This window comes from Penicillium subrubescens, assembly GCF_028828155.1.
Source record: "Penicillium subrubescens strain IBT 31985 chromosome Unknown utg000010l_segment0_segment0, whole genome shotgun sequence".
NCBI lineage: Eukaryota > Fungi > Ascomycota > Eurotiomycetes > Eurotiales > Aspergillaceae > Penicillium > Penicillium subrubescens.
Window position 1 is genome coordinate 3297736 of NW_026643160.1, and position 16029 is coordinate 3313764.

Here is a 16029-nt window from a genome sequence, read left to right on the forward strand (position 1 = left end):
GTTCAGACCTTGGAACTGCCTTCAACTTCCTCTGGACCCCGCTACTCTGACAAAAAAGTGCTCCGTGTCAACATGGATAACTACGGTGCTGCCGATGATCCTGGGGTCACCTTCTGTATCGGCCATCATGAGCCGAACCGAACACTCTCGGTGACCCCCCAGGTGGTCAACTGGGCGCACGAGAGTAACGTTAGTTCTCTTGCGTTTCTTTTGTTGTCAATTGCTTTTTCAGTGGCTGACTTAATGTCCAACTACAGTATGATATGTTGACTGTGCCAATTACAACCACTCATTTTCACTCCAGGGTGTTAGGGCTTCTGTCTTCTTATCTCTCCAATCTGCAGCCGCCATCATTCGATCGCATTGGTACCATGGCCACCTCGCAAAACACCCGGCCACTGGTTATTCCGCCATTGACCAAGCTGGATTCGAATCTGACCCCCAATGAAGCCACGAGCCAGCTGGTTGGTGTGACTAGCAGCTGGATTGACCTTTGCTCGCCTGATCCGTTGATTGCAGATCTCTCGCGACAGGTTCTGATGTTAGAAGTAGCCTATGCTGCTTTCTGTGGCATTGGATATCTCTTGATTCCTAGCCCTAAATTGCATCATGGTGGCATTCATTCGGAAGGTGTAGTCTACTACGCCAGGGCTATTCAGGATGCTTTGAATCTAGGCCCATACATCCAATTCCATATTTGGCTGCGGATGGTGGACAACCCCGAGCTAGAGGTTGATAGCATGGGTGATTTGGCTCCACTGGCCCGGCAAGAGTACGTACAGCTAGAAGCAGGCAACCTGCCAAAAATCGACTCATTCGGAACTTGGGATGCGTGGGATTTGATAAGGAAGACCTGCAAATATCATAGCCGGTTGTTTGTTGGTAAGTTGGCACCCCGTCTCATGGCCTTTTATTTGTCTTCCTATCGCGAACATTCGCTTACTTGAATGGTAGCTTTGGCGATGCCCAAACAACTACCTGCTCTGTCCGTTCAATCGCGCTGGCACTCAGAGCCAGTGCATCTCCTGACGATTGATGGTTCATCTTTTTTGAAGAATCCGAAAGGATACCCTGTACTGTCAAAGGCTCACCAAGCCTTAATTGCGAAGCTGATGCGCCTTCGGACCCCTCCCTGGATTTTGCTTTGCAACGTTGGGCCTATCCCCGGGCTTGAGAACACAGAAGAAGCGGAGGCCAGCCAGTCTCAACTGTCTAGCTCTGATTATCCGAGCCTGAGTGCCTCCAAAAAGCATCATGATCATACCCCGCATCTCTCCTACATCCGGAATCTGCAGCAACGGCAGCCTCCACGCACGCCCATCGAGCGATTTGGCACAGGCTATCAAGACTACCTTCAGGCCCCTCTCCAACCACTGACTGTCAACTTGGAGAGCATCACCTACGAGGTCTTTGAGAAAGACCCCATTAAATATGAGTGGTATGAGCGCGCCATTACCAAGGCTCTGAGAGACTGGGCCGACCAGAAGAAGCCAACCTCTCATCCCGATGGGAAGGTGATTCTCGCAGTTGTTGGGGCTGGCCGTGGTCCTCTCGTGACCCGGGCATTGAAGGCTAGCGCTGAAGCCGGAGTGGAAATCGACCTGTGGGCCGTAGAAAAGAATCAGAATGCATTTGTGTTGTTACAGCGTCATAACGAGACCATCTGGGATGGCAAAGTCACTCTCGTTCAGTCCGACATGCGGAGCTGGAAAGGCCCACGAGTGCCGCGACAAGCAACCGAGAGCGGTGCTCAGGACCCAGTCGGCGAATCGCTGGGTATTGAGGACACCTTGCTCTACACACCAACAAAAAGCGCCAATGACCCCGGTCGATCTTCTGACTTTTCTGCGCCCATCGCTTCCGGCAGCACTCATACTTACGTTGACATTGTGGTGTCAGAGCTGCTCGGCTCATTTGCTGACAATGAACTGTCCCCGGAGTGCCTTGATGGCATCAATGATCTGATAAATCCTGTGCATGGAATTTCCATTCCAGCATCATACTCGGCCCACCTTTCGCCCATCTCTGCTCCTAAGCTACACGCCGATGTAGTCAACCAGACAGTCACCAACCCTGCAGCTCCGGAGACCCCCTACGTCGTGATGCTCCATGCTATTGATTTCTTGTCTACTGCAGACTCTACCGGAAATACGGAAGCCCTTAATCAAAACTCCATAAACCGTGCCTCTGGTACCTCGGCGCCGACTCTCGCCACCGAGTTCCCAACTCCCTTTGTTCAGACTGCATGGTCTTTCTCCCACCCGAATCGAAACATTCCACCTCCATCACCGATGACGTCCACTATTTCCAATGCGCACAATGTGCGCCAAACACGTCTTTCCTTCCCCTCCCAGAACCGGGGTGTATGCCACGGCTTAGCTGGGTACTTTGAAACTGTCCTCTACGGGGATGTTGAGCTCTCGACTAATCCAGTAACAATGGATGCAAAGAGCGCCACTATGATCAGCTGGTTCCCTATCTACTTCCCTCTCAAGGTATGACACGACCAAAAAGCTAACGCCACAAATCTGCGATACTTTTTATACCCGGATGCTAATGTGAACTCTGGCTTTAGACTCCTCTCAATGTTCCCGATAATGGTGAAGTAGTCGTCACCATGTACCGCCAAACCGATGATCGTAAAGTCTGGTATGAATGGATGGTGGAGGTGTACACCCTTGAACGCATCTCTGCGCCGACGGCGAAGCTCACCACCCCTGCCATGACTGGTATCCGGTCTGGATCTCCGAGTGTGGATAGCTTGAAGGGCAAGGAGAACGTCCAGAAACAGCCAGCTGGTAACTCAAACCAAGCAAGCTATCGTCGTGTGCGCGTGGGCATGAGCGAAATGCATTCAAGTATCAAGGAAGGCTGCTTAATGTGATCGAAGAGGTTGGATTAAAAAGTAATTTTCAGGGTCAATGTTGATTATTTCAAAAATTTCTGGGGCCTGGGAATTGATTTTAGATGCTTAGAATTCAGGCCGAGCTAAGTTGGTGCTTCCAGAGTGCACAAAGATATGCTCGTCCATATATAGACATGGAGACGACGTATCGTTTCAATTGGCTAATGCGAGGGTGACGCGATCATGGGAGCAAATTTCAAGTGCATCCACTCAGGTACCATTGTTCTAAGTACACAGTTGACAGCATATTGCGGGGCTGGCAGGTCATATGTCGACAATGTAAGGTAGCTTGACGCCATGGATTGCTTATCGGTGATGTTTCGAATATGCTCGAGTTCCTATATATTGGCTTACTTACCTTGTCATTCGGGTGTGTTGTCAATCCTGAAGTCCTTTGCCACTGCCCCCGGCGAGGTTCAATCTAGTCCACGACATAGAAACATTTTTGAGCACAATGGCCCCTCGCTACCGCAATATAGCAGTCATAGGTGCTGGGCCCTCGGGCATCTCGGCAGTCAAAGCCCTGCATGAAGAGAAAGTCTTTGAGAAAATTCGGATATTTGAGCGACGTGATAAGCCTGGGGGTATCTGGCATTATGATCCTACTCCAGACGTTTTCCCAATCCCACAGAATTCACCGCAGTTGCGAAATGCGATCCCCAAGAAGCTACCTCAATTCGCATCTCCAAGCCCCGAAGACACGACTGCACGAACTGGAATTTACGATGCCCTTGACAGCAATGTGGGCTCCAAAGCCATGGCATTCACCCACAGACCGTTTCCAAGCGTGAATTCGGCATTATCTGTTAAGCAATTTGGACATTCAAATCCAACCCACCCTTTTCGCACCATTGCGGGGTATTTGGAGGATCTCTTCAAGGATTACTACCACCTCGCTAGTTTCAACACGACTGTTGAGAAGGTCGAGAAACAAGAAGGAAAATGGATTTTGACTCTTCGACAGTCAGGCCATGTCCGAAATGACGAACCAAAGGACTATTGGTGGCAGGAGGAATTTGATGCTGTCATCGTGGCATCTGGGCATTACAGTGCGCCATTGGTTCCAGAAATCCCTGGGTTAGAGAACGCTGTCTCAACTCACCCGGCGAAATTTGAGCATTCCAAGGCTTATCGCAGCCAAAATGATTATGTGGACCAAAGAGTCGTGATAGTCGGAGGAAACGTTTCATCTGCTGACCTTGTGGTTGATCTGCATGCTATCGTCAACGCCCCGTTGTATCTCTCGCAGAGAGGATATAACGAGGTCCTGCAATCGGCGTGGGACTTGCCCAATGTGCAAACAAAGCCTGTGATCTCAAGCATTCAAAGTAATTCTGAGGGTGTTAGCGTGAAGTTCTCGGATGGCAGCGAAGTCGCCGACCTGGACAAGATTATCTTCGCCACGGGATATAAGCTCTCCTACCCATTTTTGACTCCCGACCCTGTGACGCCCAACAACCGAGTCGCGGGCTTTTATCAACATGTGTTCAAGATCGGTGATCCATCCCTAGCACTCGTGGGACAGATTCGGGCTGCGATCAGCTTCCGTTCCTATGAGTACCAGGCTGTCGCTGTTGCGAGGTACTTTGCAGGGAGAAATGCGAAGCCATTGCCCAGCCCTCAGCAGCAGGATTTGTGGGAGGTGGAAAGGCTGAAGTATAAGGGACCCACGACCCTGTTCCACGAGATCAAACCCGATTTCAAGGAATATTTTGATTTCTTGCATGACTTCGCGGGGCCACCTGCGAAGGAGAGTGATGCGAATGAGTTACCGGCCTGGGAAGATAGATGGGCTGAGCAAGCTTTTGAGGTTTTGCAGTTGAAAGATAAATATTGGAAGTCTTTGAAAAAGGCTACAGATAGCTCAAGTCAGGTTAAGGCTAAGCTATAGACTGTTCTGCCTTTCTCTGTGCGCTTGATGTGCAAGTTTTGTGTTATTGTATGCCTGTTTGTACGGAGAAAATTTGCTTGCTCAATATCCACAATTTTTGCTTATTATGTATTCGCATTCCACTGCAGAGAACTGCTGTCGGCTCTGAGGCAAGTCTTTGAGCCGTAAGCCCCACTGGAGCTACGGATGACGTACCGAGCGTAGAGCCTATATATCGTCACAAAGCCAATTAGACAAGTGTAAATGGCTGCCACATGTGAATTTGCGATGATCACTTCTTATCATCTGGACTATTGTTCTTTCGCTTGGCAAGGTTGTGACGATCTCTCATATTTCATCAGCGGGCCGGGTCAGGCCCCGATCGGCAGAAATCAAACCAAGGCCGAGAGTGCTCCACCTTGAGGAAGGCGAAGACATGTGAATGACGCAGAACAGAACAATGACTTTCCTGTGTATAGTTGTCATTGACCACGAGACTGGAGCCCAGACTATGGAATGAACATGTCAGGTTGACCGGGGTCTGGGGTATGACCGGGGTTGTGACCAGGGGCTTCCCGTAAGATTTATGCTTAACTTTGAGTGGCGCTGGCGCGAAAATGCCACAAACGTAACGCTCGGACATGTTCAACTCTCGAGATACTTGTCGTTCAATTTCGGGATAAGATTGACCGACGATCACAGAAGACTGGACTTGTGAAACTCCGAATGTTGGCTTTTCCTGGACAGAGTTCTGCTGTGAGTTAAATATGGAGAAAACAAGGTGACAGTAGTTATTGTTTCTCCCTTTTTGTGTGCTCAGAGTGTGTGATATAAGAGGCCTTCCTGGGATGGATCTGGACAATTTCCATTACCCGAAGCACAGAGAAGACTGCATCTCCGGCCACCATGAGATTCTCGCTTTTAACTCTTCTCTCAGTCGCGATAGGCCTGACCAGTGCTGCTCCAAGTGGCCTGTATACTCGCGGTAGGCATGACTTTATCTAATAGGATTATGAATTTGCCTATCTGGAAGCTAACATTAATAACTGGCCCAGATGTGCCACCTAGCGAGTTAGCGCAGTTTAAATTCTGGGTTCAGTATGCAGCTGCCGCATATTGCCATGACAACTATGCTTCTAAAGTAGGCCACAAGTTGACCTGCTGGGCCGGGAACTGTCCACAGGTGGAGGCTGCTGACACCTATATTGTCTATGACTACTCCAAGTAAGGATTTATACTATGAAGCCCTATGACTAGAGTGATCTGACATTGGCTCAGCACAACCGCTACCGACACATCGGGCTTCATCGCTGTAGACAACACAAACAAAGCCATTATTTTGGCTTTTCGTGGGTCTTACTCTGCTCGCAACTGGATTGCCGACGGCGAATTTCCATACGCTGATCCCAAGTTGTGTGATGGATGTGAAGCAGAGCTAGGCTTCTGGAGCTCGTGGATGATGGTTCGCAACGAAGTCATCAAATACCTAAACGCTACGGTTAATGCCAATCCTGATTATGAGGTTGTCGTAGTTGGTCACAGCTTAGGTGCTGCTGTCGCAACTCTCGCTGCCGCTGACCTGCGTGGAAAGGTCCTCCCTTCTGCCAACTTATACGCCTTTGCGTCTCCCCGTGTCGCCAACCCTGCTTTGGCAAGTTACATTACTGCCCAGTCTAACAACTATCGTTTCACCCATACCAATGACCCTGTGCCCAAGCTACCCTTGTTGACTATGGGATACGTCCATATCAGCCCCGAATACTACATCACTGCTCCTAACAACGTTACCGTTTCTGCAAGCCAGGTGCAAGTGTTGGAGGGTGAGGTCAACTGGAATGGCAACACTGGAACTGGCATGCCTTCACCCACTGATTTTCCGGCTCATCATTGGTACTTCGAGGAAGCGGATGCGTGCAAAGGACCTGGTCTTCCATTGAAGATCTAGGCCATGGATATTGACATCACTTGGCTGCCTTTGTCGTCTACATTCCACCAGATACATTTATGTAGGGTACCAAATATTTGAAATTATACAAGCGGGGTATCATTGAGTGTGTAGATAGAGTGACGATTATTATGCTTAGCAACATGTCAAATATGCCGTTCTTGTCCAATCTAGTCCGCTCCGAATGGGAACGTAGAATCGCTTATCACCATCAACAAAACCCCCACGCAAAATACGGGCCTCGTCAACACCTCGCTTCAGGTCTTCAGACTCTTCATCGACATTCGGATCCCACACTCTCCATCCATCTTCGTGCGGTATCTTCCATCGAATGACTATAGGTGACGACGTAACTGAGGGTGCCTGTTTCCCATAATTTGTAGAGTTGGAGACCGACTTCTTCTGGGTGAGAGCCAAAAATAGCTCGTGATCTTTTGATGAAGACCTATGCCGGTACAGTAGTAACGGGCTCGACACTATAGCCGAGGAGGGGAAGTAGATCGGAGTCTGTAGAGTTTCAACATGGAGAGAAGGATCAGGTCCAACGTCGGGTATTTGAGGAAGACCGAATTTGACTATTTTGGGCTCGCAGGTTAGTGGTGGAAGTGCGATGACGACTTCGCTGTCACTCCAATGCGCGATAACAAGCTCTGATGGGAGGCTATCGAGGGATTCTTTTATCTTATACGTAATCGGTCGGTGAATGCGCAGTTCATCTAGCGAGTTTTTGTTCCCTTCGTTTGCAGTGAAGCGACCCGTGGACAGCGATACCTTGCATTCGGCATGGTTCTCCTCTTCCTGGAAACATGCCTGCAAAGAAAAGAGGAACTGTCCACACGGTGAGAAACGGAGGTCTAATAATATGAGGATTAGTTGATTGTACATAATACAAAGGATGGGTTGCCGCTTGCACTAACCTTGCCATATGGTCAAAGACTTGTCGTCTTCCATCCGCCGAGGGTCATCCTCAATATGCCAAGTACCACTATGCATATTGGCGGTAATCATGTGGCCGTTGAGATCGCCCAACACAACGATTGGCAGAGATGGGTGCACAGCAAATGGGATCCCCTGACGTAGTCCCTTATTCGGAGTGATGGGAATCCACAAAGGTGGTGATGTTTCCCATACAATAATGACACATTGCTCGGGTGCGTTGTCCAGCGCCCTCGATCGCGTTCTGGAGGTGGATCCCTCTTCGTATCCAGAATCATAGTGCGAATCAGTAATAGAGTCAGAATCAGACTCAGACTCTGAGCTGGAGTCGGAATCCGAGTCCGAGGACTCCGTGTCGTCGTGCGTTTCTTTAGCCGACCGGCTTGCATCTCGGACCACATGGAAGATGTCAAGTTTCCCGTGAAGCACAAGGCAATCGGACTTCCACTTGATGCCCCAAGTTTGATTTGGTACAGTCGCCTTCCAGGTGCTTGGGGGTGAGAAAGTCTGGGACAGACCGTCTATCGACCGCACCAGTTGAAGATGAGACCCGTCAAACTTCATCACTCGGGCTTGAGAGTCGTTATGTACAAGTTGAAAGTCCGTGTCAAGGCTTTCCAGATCTGTTGACTGGATCCTTGTATCATAACTGCCGTGAACCTTTGTTCCCTTGGAAAAAACGGAAATACGGTGGTAGTGAAGTCGTCCAGGAGGGTCGGACCGAGACTTGCAGACTAACTCAGCGAACAACTTACCACGGGAAAGGGAGATTGACATGACCCGCAACTGCGAAAAATTTTCAAGATCCATCTTCTCATTCAATTTCCAGACCTTGATCCGATCCGATTGATGGAGATGTTCTCCAATTTTGGATTGCATGGTGCTCAGAGGCACACATTGGTCCAAAGTACCAGGTCGTGATGCAAGAACCTCGTGCCAGTCGCTCACAAATGAACAAAAATCGTGATCCAATTGTTTCCCATACGCGTACTGGCCAAGCCAATTAGGCAGAGGAACAGCAAAGCAGTCACCCTCGCTCCAATCTGCCCGGCGGACGCCCATTTGGTATTTCTTCGGCCCTGTTCGCGCATAGCGGCCAAAGTTATAAGGCACGACGTAGCTCTGCAGAGCAACGCAAGTCCAAAAATTTGGACTTCCCATGAATTTGCGCACTTCTTCAAAAGACTCTTCGGAATGATGTTCAGTGTCCATGAAGTGTAGAAACCAGAACGCCGCGGCATATTTCAAGAATGCGTTTTCGGTGCTGTTGTCGTCCAAGATCACTTTTGCTGCCGAAAATGATCGGTAGCGACGATATTGCAAAAGCGTCATACAATCTAGCCCAACCTTCACGGAGCCTTCCGAAGTGTCAATGAAGAACTTCTTCATCTCTTTGAGTGTAAACTCCTCAACGTGGCTAAATGACTTGTCGATTTGTAATTCCTGGGGATCTTGAAGCAAAAAGTCCTGAATCGTTTTATGAAATAATTTCACCCGAGGATTATCCTTGTCCTGTTCCGAGGAACGATCGAATAACAACAGTGAGCCGCATAGATCGTGTATTGCGTCTTCCTTTGGCAATGAGTCGGTCGAATACTCCCGAGCGCCTGGTCTAATCGCAAGGGCGTTGCGGAGCTCATTCCATGCAACGGATTGAACAGCGGTGATGAGAAACGTGAAAAGATTCAGAATCTCATTCAAATATGGTCAGTGGCAAGGGATCTTACCTCACAAGATCACGCTCAGATGGACTACGGTACGCCAATCTTAGCAGACTGCGCATATAGTATCCTGTCAAGCCTTGTGGAAACTCATGTAGAGCTTTCTTGATGTCTGCATCACACGTAACACCCTTTCCACGAAGGGTGTCAAGCAAAAACTTCGAATACAGAAAGCTCCCTTCGCTGTACTCGACATAGTCGTCGACGTCCTCCAAAGATTCTGCAATTGGGCGCAACCCCTCTGCCAAAAAGAGCTTGATCTCTGACGCAAGTATGGGCTGTGTCGGAGACAGAAATGTTGCGTTCAGGTTTTCCATCATACCATGGATCTGCCCTTCCTTCCGACTGGTGAAGAACCATCTCACTGTTCCATATACAGGGGCAGACACAATGGAGCTGAAAACATTCCGCATATTCTCGTCATCGAGGCTCTCATCCAGACCATCAACAATCATGTAGACGAGAGGGCATTGTTTCAACAACTCATGTAAAACTTCCATCGCATGGCCTCGCAGTCGTAGATGCCTCACATTGTTCTCCATCTCTTGTCTGTATATTTCGACAACTCGGTCAGGGATACCGGCTTTCAGGATATTTAATAGCTGAAGTGCCAGTGCTCTTAAACCGGATAGGGGTTTACGCTTGGTGAAGTCGCTGAACGAGTAGAAAAAGTATGCAGCTGGCAGACCTCTCTCGACAAGGTGCTTGACCACGGAAGAAGACAGAATGGTCTTTCCCGACCCAGGAGGTGCATTATACCAGAGGACTGGATCCGCCGTGCTGTCGCGCCAGTGTTGAAATTTGTCGTTGTCGAATATCCACGAGCATGTCGTGCCATGCCTACGCTCAGAGTGAAACTGAAGGTCGCCGCGAACGTCAAGGTCATCACCCGCACTTATCCAGTCACGAATTCCATTTTTCAGTTTCTCTATAGATCAAAGTCATAGATTAGTCTAAGCTTGCAGACATGACTCTTGAGTATCGGGAGACAAAGTTACCTGCATGCTTTGCTTTCGCTTTCTTCCTGTCTTCGTTGGCTCGCACAGCTTCTTCGGCCTGGGCTATTGATTCCACCCTACTAGAATCTCGACGCAACGAGTCCAGTGTACCCTGAACTTCGTCTGCTAGAGGGTTCAGGATGCTTTTCATTGTTCCAATAATGACTGTGTAGGGTTAGCGACCGGCGGGAAGAGGGACCACCTGTAATAGGGAAAAAGAACGCACAGTTCTGGTCAAGTAGTCTCGTCGCCGTGGCCCAAAACTTGACAATATTCTTGTAAGAAGAGACTAGCCGCTCACGAACCTCTTCAGAGGTCTCATATGCTACTGCAAACTTAGCATAGCACTTGAGAGAATGACCGATTTCGACTACAGCTTCGGTAATGATGTCGAACGCCTTGCTCATGTTCCGTGCCAGCTGTAAGAAAAACGTTAGATCGATCTCCTCACACCTATACAAGTTGTATTCTCATGACTGACCCCTAAGACCACCTGGGCACCAGCAAACACCACACCGACCGCGAATGGACTTGCTTGTATGATAGTCTGGCAGGCTGACATCAAGTTTTGCAAGCCATCGATAAAAGGAGCGACTGTCTGCAAAGCTTTGACCGTCTTCGATGAATTTCTTTGTTGCTCAATCTGCTTAACAAATTCCTCCAATCTGCCTGCGCATTCTCTCACTCCTTGTTGTCCCTGGGAGACAGCAATGGCAGCCCGCGAGTTCAGTACTTCCTCATAGAATCGACTTTTTCGGTCGCGAGCCTTCATTTCTTCTAAGAACTTATCAATAGCCTCGGCTAGAGGGCTACTGGGCTCTGATGAGGGCGGCATAATGAAAATGTCCGCCTGAAAATTTCGGATATTTTACTAGCTAATGAGGGGGTGAGGGTGCTTATCCATTTTATGTAGCCGCGAGTTTCTTTGGCACGCCGTCAGCGGATTACTCAACAGCCTAATCACCCATGATGGACGATCATGTATTGTTTCCTTCTCCAAGCCGTGTCCCCCGTTCGTGGCTGTAGTTGCTTGTGATAGGCGCGTAAGGCTTTCTACAAGAGCACAGCCCGGCTATGTGCCCCAAATTTAACATCACCACGGGTTTAAAGTCCACTTCGAACCTGTTCAGAACTTCAAGATAGGGTAATGGAGAAGCCAACTTTGCATTTGGAGGGGCCCAGGCACCCTAACTCATGCAGCATGGGGTGGGGGCTGAAATGATGCATTATGACAGGTGAACTCGTAAAAAGGGCTGACGATCAGACTGCCAGCTTAGTGGGGTCCAAGTACGGAGTAGTGAGGCAAGTGAGGCAACTAAGGCTGTGCAGCCTGCACATTCTTTGCTAGTTGAGCCCCAAATCGCCGATGCGGCTCTCACAACACGTATAAATGTCCAAGCACCCCAGGAATCCTCAGAATTCTTTCAACACAATTCGTTTGCTGGAAGCCGTGAACTGTGTTGCCATTCTACATGATGACTTTGACGATGGAGACCACCATGAACAGCGACCTTGTCGGCGAAAAGTGCGAGTTCAAGGTATATCGCCATAATACAAAGAAAGACGGTAAAAGAGCTGTCGAGGTCCTTTCAAAGCCGTTTGAGAGTCAGACTCTCGACGAACAGGACAGCCCGTATGCTCTTGTCATTAATCGCTACTTTAGCGAGAAGAGCGAGATTGAGAAGACCACGCTGAATATCAATTCAAGCTGGCTTGTCAGGGTGTTTCGCGAAGTAATTGGGTCCTACCCGACGGTCCCTGCGGACTTTCAGTCGCCCTTCCAGCTTGAAAGTCCATTTCAAATACTACTCCACCATTGGGAAGATCTGGATCGGCGCCGCCAGACTACCCAGAATGCCGAGGAACGTATGCATCTGAATCTGTTTTTCGATTTCTTGAACAATGAGCTTGGATCCGAGAGAGAGCGACTTCTCGGCATGATGCGGAAGAATCAAATCACATTCAAAACAGCATGGTCTATCTTCCGTCCAGGCGACCTGGTCTATACCTCATTCATGGGCCATCCCTGGCTATTGAGATGCCAGAAAACAGCCTATGAGGAGAATGTGAAAAGGGGCCCCTATCTGGAGGTCCATTGCATTTTCTGCGATCAGAATGGTACCATAGAAGGACAAGCTAAAAAGGTCTTTAAAATATACCAGAAAGAGAGCTTTGGAGCCGAAAATCCCGCGACCATTACCGAGCTTCCAGTCTACGGGCGGAAGTTTGTTCAGGGACATGAAGGATTAGAAGAACGACTTATTAAACGCGGTCGGAAATTCTTGTCACTGAAGGGAATGTCGGTCAAAGCATACGATGGGCCGTCCAAATACCTCAAAGAGCCATATCACCGTCTCTATGACCCAGGCATGGCTGACTGGCCCGGAGTTTGGCTGCCGTACACTGAGCTAGGAAGAGTTGTTGTGGACCGCAAGACTTTTCAACAGGAGCAGATCTCGAATGCGGTCAGTGTGCAGGCACAAGAAGTAGACCCAATGCTCTGTCCACCTTATGAATATGGCTTTTCTTTGGCTCGAAAGGAATGGGCGAAGCTCTTGGTTGATTGCCTTGACGAGATCAACTGGACCGAGAATATCTGGGATTCCTTGATTGTTGGTGATCGCCAGAAATTGGTGCTTCAGTCATTAGTGTCTTCCCATTCCTACCCTGATGATGCCCGCGATCAAATGCGTCAGAAGGGCAAGGGTCTAGTTGTTCTACTCTACGGTACTCCAGGATCTGGCAAGACATTGACGGCAGAGACCGCAGCCGAAGGTACCAGAAAGGCCCTCGTAATGACTTCTCTTGGAGAGCTTAACAAGGAAGACAGGTATGCTCAGTTCTCCCTTCACGGTTTAATGGAACCTTGTTGACGTCTATTTTCTAGTGCCTGGGCCTTTGAAACCCGTTTGAGGCTCCTTTTGAGATATGCCACCTTATGGAAAGCTGTTGTACTGATGGATGAGGCCGACGTATTCCTTGAAGCCAGAGATGATCACGGTGATAGCAACACGCGAAACGCACTTGTAGCTGGTAGGTCATTATCTTACGGTGAAAAGGCTTGCCTAGACTAACACAAGTTTATCGCAGTTTTCTTGAAAGAGCTTGAGTATTTCAGTGGAATCGTATTCCTTACAACTAACAGGATCAAATCATTTGACCGAGCTATGAAATCTCGGATTCACCTTGCTCTCGAGTATACGCCACCCGGTATTGAGATCCGCCAGCAACTTTGGGAGCAGATTCTGAGATCAATCCCCCGTGAGGAAATTGATATTGAGCCCGAGGACGCCATTGATAACTTTGTGGCAGCCAAAATCAATGGCAGAGAAATTTCTAATGCAGTGAACACTGCGCGAACAATTGCTCGATTTGAGCATAAGCCTCTCCAGCTGAAGCATATTGAGCTGGTACTTGGTGTCTGGAAAGAATTCGATGACAGCTTAAAGGCGGCTGCCAAGAAGTCTGGTCCGTCGGAGCAGGGTGGCCGTCTTATTGATCGAACAAATTCCATTGTTGAAGAGGACATGAATGGCTTCAGCTCTTAGGTGATAGGGCATGATTAGGCCTTCGATAGATAGATGACCGTGACACAAATAAACATGGATATTTGAAACTACTCTCTCTGCTCACCCTTCTTTAACCCACCTGTGGGCCTTTACTGGGTGACTGGCCACCTCGAAATGCTCTGTCCTCTAGGTTCCAGACACCCTTCCATAGCTGGGAGCAGATACTAATCTTGAGATATCTCAACAACTATCTTTTGTGCTGAGACACCCTTTGCAAGAAGATCAATGCCATCCTGGACTTTTTCCAACCCCCCGCGGAGGATGAATGGCTCTGGTTTGACCTGAAATGTTCCAGTTACCAACGCTGCGGGAATATATCCTCCCCAGATTGCTCTTCCAACTTCCACATGAACCAAGCCGGGGTCCAGGCCATTGACTAGGGATACTTTAGCAAAGATGCGCCAATTCTTGTTCATATCTTGAACTTACCAAAAGCTACATTGACATTGTCTGGAAATTTACCCTTTGGATATCGCATCACAGGAAGCTTGCCTCCTCCAATTCTACTCAGAATTTCACCACACAAAGCTTGTGTCTCTGGGCTGCTAATGCAGTCGACGACAAAATCACCTTCATCCAAGACACTCACAAGATCCTCAATAATAGTGGGAGTCTTGTAGTCAAGGATTTGGGCAGCGCCGAGGCTCTTCAACAGCGCATGATTGGCCTGACTAGCGGTGGTCACAACATTAAGACCCGATGCGACCGCGAATTGAATGGCTGAACATCCGACAGATGAGCTTCCACCCCAAAGTAGGACTTTTTTGCCAAGTGAGCGAGGTGCGAAAGATGGTAGTGGGAGCTGGAGCTGGACATAAAGTGCACTGGCTGCAGTGGAAACTGAAAGAGGCAGGACAACGGCTTCAGAGAAAGGTAGGGAGTCCGGGATGGGCGCAACCAGGATTTCCAAGCAGGTGCTGTAAAGCTGAAACCCACTATTGGCCGCGTTTCCGTTAAGGATGCTGTGGCAGTGTCTATTAAATTTGATCAGACCGTGCTCCAGTTTTTCATACCAGGTGTGCGACATACCCAATCACCCTTTGGCCAGCCTCGAGGGACTTCACGTTAGAACCCACTTCAACAATGGTTCCTGCGACATCTTGTCCGAGAATAAAAGGATATGGTAGCTCAAAATTAGGGCTTGCTTGCATCTAGATAATTCTTTTTAGTCAATGAAATCCCTGAGTTTGCTTGTTTTTGTCATACTCCGCAATCTATCGGGTTAATTGCAACGTATGCAACCTTGATGACAATCTCCGTGGGCGAAGGGCTAGGCCTTGGCGCTGGTCCAACTTGGAGAGGCATTGCCTCGGCATATGGAAGCCAGGCGGCTTGGTTCTGAATAGATGCCATGATGGTGGTAATAGTTCTGAGCTACGTTGGACAACCCGATGGACACGGGCCATCATATATGACCACAAATGAGAGGGCGAAATAATAATTTGAAATCCACTACTAATCACTTTGAACTGATCGCAGTGATATGTAATTGGGAGTGACTGATTTCTAAGCCAGGCTCTCAGCCTCGTCCCCTGTTCGTGCATTTCGGTTGGTTGCCTTGCAGCTAAGAGAAGATCATGGAAGCTCCGAACTTCTGCGTTAAAGCAAAAACTGAGAGATGATGCTGATACAAGGTCCTTAAAAATTAGTTTTTGGAACTTTCGCTTCATAATCACCTTCCATGACATGGCTCATAGCATTTAGGTTGTACGTACTCAAAGACAGGGAGCTTCTTGATGAGCCAATCACAGGGCTAGCTAAGCAGGTCGATTGGGCTCCACCCAATGTTCGACTTCACAGTCAATAGGTTAGAATTCCTGTGTGCAATATAAGTCTGCGACAAAAGAACAATAGGGAGCGAATAAGAGGAAGGAAGGTTCTGAACTTTATGGTGCACCTAAATTACGGCATGTCAGCATCTTATTTGCCCAGTATTGAGACTGTATCGGGGCCCTTTATCCTGAATTCATGCAGGAGGTGCCCTTTTAGAGATTGCATGACTATCGCTCTGAATTTTGCAGTTTTTGATGATCCTTGGCTTTGAGCTAGCTTTCTATAGGTATACGCTTCATAGTCTCTTTATGG

The 16029-nt window shown here is 48.6% G+C and overlaps 6 protein-coding genes across 6 annotated transcripts; 4 read left to right on the forward strand and 2 right to left on the reverse strand.

Moving 5' to 3' along the window:
• Positions 1–72: 72 nt before the first annotated feature.
• On the forward strand, positions 73–2884 carry N7473_012372 (protein arginine N-methyltransferase; the record flags this gene model as incomplete). The annotated part of the gene is made up of 4 exons (XM_057158311.1): positions 73–189; positions 258–882; positions 955–2495; positions 2576–2884. 4 exons carry the CDS (start codon positions 73–75, stop codon positions 2882–2884), a joined length of 2592 nt encoding a protein of 863 aa, XP_057004161.1.
• A 475-nt stretch (positions 2885–3359) lies between these two features.
• Positions 3360–4796, forward strand: N7473_012373 (dimethylaniline monooxygenase; the record flags this gene model as incomplete). The annotated part of the gene is made up of 1 exon (XM_057158312.1): positions 3360–4796. The coding sequence occupies one exon, from the start codon at positions 3360–3362 to the stop codon at positions 4794–4796; it is 1437 nt and encodes a 478-aa protein (XP_057004162.1).
• An 885-nt stretch (positions 4797–5681) lies between these two features.
• N7473_012374 (lipase family protein) lies at positions 5682–6720 on the forward strand (the record flags this gene model as incomplete). The annotated part of the gene is made up of 3 exons (XM_057158313.1): positions 5682–5760; positions 5831–5999; positions 6054–6720. 3 exons carry the CDS (start codon positions 5682–5684, stop codon positions 6718–6720), a joined length of 915 nt encoding a protein of 304 aa, XP_057004163.1.
• Positions 6721–6855: 135 nt separating this feature from the next.
• On the reverse strand, positions 6856–11210 carry N7473_012375 (uncharacterized protein; the record flags this gene model as incomplete). The annotated part of the gene is made up of 6 exons (XM_057158314.1): positions 6856–7574; positions 7638–9348; positions 9389–10305; positions 10376–10540; positions 10602–10794; positions 10857–11210. The coding sequence occupies 6 exons, from the start codon at positions 11208–11210 to the stop codon at positions 6856–6858; spliced, it is 4059 nt and encodes a 1352-aa protein (XP_057004164.1).
• Positions 11211–11874: 664 nt separating this feature from the next.
• Positions 11875–13981, forward strand: N7473_012376 (ATP-binding protein; the record flags this gene model as incomplete). The annotated part of the gene is made up of 3 exons (XM_057158315.1): positions 11875–13205; positions 13263–13408; positions 13466–13981. The coding sequence occupies 3 exons, from the start codon at positions 11875–11877 to the stop codon at positions 13921–13923; spliced, it is 1935 nt and encodes a 644-aa protein (XP_057004165.1). The 3' UTR covers positions 13924–13981.
• Positions 13982–14108: 127 nt separating this feature from the next.
• Positions 14109–15297, reverse strand: N7473_012377 (zinc-binding alcohol dehydrogenase family protein; the record flags this gene model as incomplete). The annotated part of the gene is made up of 4 exons (XM_057158316.1): positions 14109–14320; positions 14374–14918; positions 14974–15095; positions 15151–15297. 4 exons carry the CDS (start codon positions 15295–15297, stop codon positions 14109–14111), a joined length of 1026 nt encoding a protein of 341 aa, XP_057004166.1.
• Positions 15298–16029: the final 732 nt, after the last annotated feature.